We start from the raw sequence: 4,707 nt of genomic DNA, 5'->3' as shown, positions 1-4,707 counted from the left end.
TGTGGCCTCTCCCGTTGCGGAGCACAGGCTCCCGACGCGCAGGCTCTGCGGCCATGGCTCACGGGCCCAGCCGCTCCGCGGCATGTGGGATCTTCCCGGACCGGGGCACGAACCCGTGTCCCCTGCATCGGCAAGCAGACTCCCAACCACTGCGCCACCAGGGAAGCCCCAAATTCTATAATTTAACAATACTAAAATAATAAATTTCTGTCAAGGTTTGCCTATAACATTAAAGAAGAAGATGAATTAAATACAGGAAACATTCTAACAATCCAATAAAATAAGAGCACGTGCCCCCCAATCTCACCTTAATGACCTTGGACCCAATTTTATATGACCCGGAACTAAGTTTCTGAAGAGCCCGAAATGCATCTTGTCGATGAACCATGCAGACATAAGCACAGCCCCTGGGAGGAATCATCTATTAAAAAAATGATTTTCTTTAGAAAGGGTGTAATGAGGAGGGCAAGTCATTACTGGCATTTTATAGTTTTAATGGAACAGAATATTGATTATTAATACTGAATTGTTTCCCCTTTTCTTCCTCCAGCTATCTGTTTATTGGTAAAATTCAAGCACAATCCGTTGAAAAAAAAAAAAATTCAGAAGCTAGTTGGGTCTCATTCTAAGCCATGATATATGTGAAACCTTGAATATCACGTGTCAACTAAAGTTTTAACACACAATGAAGAGCTATTAAAACAATGTATAGACGTGTATATAATACCACCAGATAAAAGGAAAACAATACTGTATGGCCAACATATTTGAAGGCATACAATTTATTTACAGTAGTATTTAAATTTTGCCAAATGTTATGTTGAGTAATGTGAGAAGGATTTTTGTTTTGGGGAAATATCTTATCCTTAATATAAAGTCCAAAATCTACAACAAATAATAAAACTAAAGCTTTTCAATTTTATAAAACTTAACTTTGTCCAAGTACTTCTGGACAAAGATTTTAATATGAATAAGAAGATAGCCTCAGTGTAAGGATCTCAAGAGGTTTATTTACAAAGCATTTAACTACTCTATAAACTACCAGATCATAAAATTATCTTTAATGTATTAACTCAGAAAAATACACAGAGCATTTCAGTTTCTTTATGAAGAACTCAAAAGGTATTCTATCACTTTGTTAGTACTTAATACCTAATAAGCTCTCGCTGTCAAAGTAACACTTCCCTCAGCCTTGCTAACAGCTGTCACTTTAATACCAAATTTCTCAAAAGAGAAGTCTATCCAACCCCTTATATAATTCATCTCTTGCAATGTAGATCCAACCCCTTACCAACCCACCGAAAATATTTTCTTCGAGCTAATGACCTACTAAATGCTAAATCTAATGGACTTTTCTTAGTCTTCAAACTCCCCCAAAACGAAGTGAAAGGTTTATAAATCTTCCATTAATTTTTCAAATCCTGGATTTTATCACTAGCCATTCAGTACACTTCAGTTCACAAAATAACTTAGTGCCTATTACTTTTAAGTACTACACTCTTAAAAGGTAATACAGAAGAAGAGGGAGACAAGGCAAACTAATGTCCAAATGACTGTGGTATAAGAAAGACTACAAACGTCATAAGCAACGTGAAAATACAAAATGCTACTTGGATTCGGGATCTGTTCAGAGCAGTGATTCCTGGCTTTGCATCAAAATCACCTGCGTAATTATGGCACTTTGATAAGAATCTAAAGGTACTGATAATGGGCATCGCTATATGGGCATCCCTATTTTTTCAAATGTCAACCCATTTCTGATATGCAGCTAGAGCTGAGAATGACTAATTTAAAGGCAGAGGAAAATCAGAAAAAATTTCAGAGGTTATATGATCACAGACTCAGAGATTACTTATGTTCTGACAGGTGAAATTTAAAAAGACGAAGAGAAGCCTACAACACTTTCATGGTGTAAAAAGAGGAATCTGAAATACCTAAGTTGAAACACTCAGCCAATTACCTATTAATTAACCAATCAATCAGCTATTTATTATCTGTGTAACTTAGACAAATCATTTAGATTCCTCACTGGTAAAATAACAATATTTGAATTACTTAACCAGCTTCTTGTGAGGCTCCAATGAGATCATACATAGTTGAAAGTAAAATACAAAATGGTCAAATTCAATTTAAATAGAGAGTGCTGCTATTAATACCAAAAAGTCAAGTTTGGCCATATAAGGAATGTTGAGAATATAAGGAATCTACAACTAGAAAGGAAAACCAGCCAATTTCCTGGTAAATAAAGATAAAAAGGTCCAACAGACATAAAAGTATAATAACAGTGAATAAAATCAGAGAGTTAAGGAGTAAGACTCCTCAAATGACTATTCCATTATCTTTAGCCTCAAGGAAAAACAATAGCCCTGCAGGAGGAAGAAAATACTCGAAGGTGGAGACTGGGTACACTGAAAGAATCAAGCTGAGGAGTGAGAGAGCTATGCTGTGGCCACACAGGTTTTCTTGCCTCAGGTTTGCTCTGAGAGGAAGAGAAGGGGAAGGGGTGGGAAGAGGCTGGCAAAAGACTGGGACCTCAAGTCCAGTTGTGTCTCCACCATTACCTATGTGCGCATGTGCAGGTGATTACAATTCTAACTCAGTTTCTTCACTTCCATCAAAAAAGAAATTAAACAACATCACACATACAGTTCCTGCTAACTCAAACATTCGATGTTTTTGGGAATCAAGTGCTATTACATTGCTATAAAACTCCTAAGAATATTTTGTTAGACTTCCATTTAAAAAAGGAAAACTAATTAAGCAAAGAGATAAACAACAGCAGAGTAAACATAAAAATGATTAGAGTCAAACAATCCTTTCAAATTTTGATTAAAGGCAGATACTGCTGGGCTAATTAGGAACCAAAGTGACTCTGAAAACTCCCTATTTTTTTTTAACTTTAAATTATTTAAGAACTGATACTTACATTAATGGATTCAATCTGTCCAAACTCTTCAAACAGGTTGGTTAAATCTTGCTGTGTTGCCTTCTTGTCTACCTGACCAACCCACAGAGTAGTACTACATACTGTCAAGATATAAGAGACAAATAACCCAAATCACATAGACAGTTACTTCTTTCAAGTAGCTGAGGAAAAAACACTAGTAACAATAATAAATTAAAATTTCAGATAGTATATTTTAAATACTTGTTAACGGACATTTTTATGTTATGTTTAAAATCAACTAAAATACCAGGTACCCATTCACATCTATGCCAAGTCAACTTCTTGCATTATCACCTGCTCTCAAGCATGGCAGCACACATCAATCACCTGTGGATATCTAGAACCCACTCTAAAAGATGATGGAAGGTATGGGGTATGACAGATCAGGAACTGGGAGCTTTAAAATTCTGTAGGTGATTGTAATGTGCAACGAAGTTTCAAAACCACTCCTCATTGCAATCGTATCTGTGTACCTTTTAAGTATCTTTCTGTGCTGGAATGATTAAATGGATGTTTCTCCTAAATCAACAGTTAAATCTTATCCTTAAGGAAAGAATAATTATATACAAAAAATATATATACAAAAAGGAAAAGGCTAATTTAGAACTCATTATCATGAAAGACTTAGGGATACTTAAGGGCCGGAAGCCACTTCCCTTTAAGAAATAAATGCTACACATGAGACATCTTGCCTACTTGGGGCTGCACTGTTCATGTCTCCATGAACATGTCCTTTTCCTGAAAACACTGACTTTAAAAATATTTACAGCTGATATATTTGCAGAGTTTTAATATATTTGGATTTATGTCAATATCATTAAAAAAAAAGTCTCCAGCTTTTGGGTTATCTTTCATCTACAACACAGCCTAGAGCAGGTTTTACTCTAGAGCTAAGATGTGACCATTGCAATGTGGGTTTCACATTACATTCTACTGAATGTGGGTTTCAATCAGGTCTCCATCTCTCTACTCTGGCTGGTCAGAACTTGAACGTCTTCCAGGCCTGTGTGAGCTTTAGGAACCTGTTCAGCTAACAGATGCCTGGAAATTGCTCTTTCCCTGCTCTTTGCTCTTTGCCTCATGCAGTCTTACCCTGTGCATAAATAACTTAATAGTCAACCAAAGTCTCAAAGGGCAACGTATTAGTTTTCTTTTGCTGCTCTAACAAAACACCACAAACTTAGTACCTTAAAACACAAAAAGGTATTCTCTTACAGCTCTGGTGGTCTAAAACGAGTCAACAAGGCTGCATTCCTTCTGGAGGCCCTAGGAGAGAATTTGTTTCTTTGCCTTTGCTAGCTTCTACAAGCTATCTGCATTCCTCAGCTCATGATTCCAACCCTCCATCTTCAAAGCCAACAGTGTAGCATTTACCAATCTCTTTCTCCTTTCCACGTTCACATCACCTTTTCTCTCTGACCCTCTCCTCTTGTTTCCCTCTTATTAGGACCCTTGGATTACACTGGGCCCTTCTGGATAATCCAAGTTAATCTCCCCATCTCAAGATCCTCATTAATCAGATATACAAATGTAAAGTAACATATTTACAAGCTCCAGTGATTTGGACATGGACATCTCTGGGTGACCACTATTCAACCTACCACCAACCCTTAACAAATTTCTGGACCTCTTTCACTGAACAGTTCCCATCTCTTCATTACTCTGTTCTACATATTATAGCTGCCTTAATCTCCCCAAAATCTGTTCCATGTTTCCCCTATTCTTTTGATATTGTCTCTCTACAAATTTTTCCTGTGGAC

The 4,707-nt window shown here is 36.9% G+C and overlaps 1 protein-coding gene across 8 annotated transcripts in view; it reads right to left on the bottom strand.

Annotated features, from left to right (window-relative positions):
• SCAF8 (SR-related CTD associated factor 8) overlaps positions 1 to 4,707 on the bottom strand; it is a 198,682-nt gene that overhangs the window by 133,335 nt on the left and 60,640 nt on the right. For all 8 annotated transcript variants that reach the window (XR_003003604.1, XR_003003601.1, XR_003003600.1 and 5 more), the window contains 2 exons: positions 2,927 to 3,027; positions 308 to 421 (listed from right to left, as the gene is read on the bottom strand). Coding sequence is in view for 3 of the 8 variants with exons in the window: in XM_024747921.1 (XP_024603689.1) it covers positions 308 to 421; positions 2,927 to 3,027 (215 nt within the window). In the remaining 5 variants the exon portion in view is untranslated. The remainder of the gene's footprint in view (positions 1 to 307; positions 422 to 2,926; positions 3,028 to 4,707) is intronic.

This window comes from Neophocaena asiaeorientalis, unplaced genomic scaffold (assembly GCF_003031525.2).
Source record: "Neophocaena asiaeorientalis asiaeorientalis breed wild unplaced genomic scaffold, Neophocaena_asiaeorientalis_V1.1 scaffold123, whole genome shotgun sequence".
NCBI classification, from domain to species: domain Eukaryota; kingdom Metazoa; phylum Chordata; class Mammalia; order Artiodactyla; family Phocoenidae; genus Neophocaena; species Neophocaena asiaeorientalis.
Note: the sequence above shows the minus strand (reverse complement) of the source record. Positions and strands in the feature narration are given on the sequence as shown.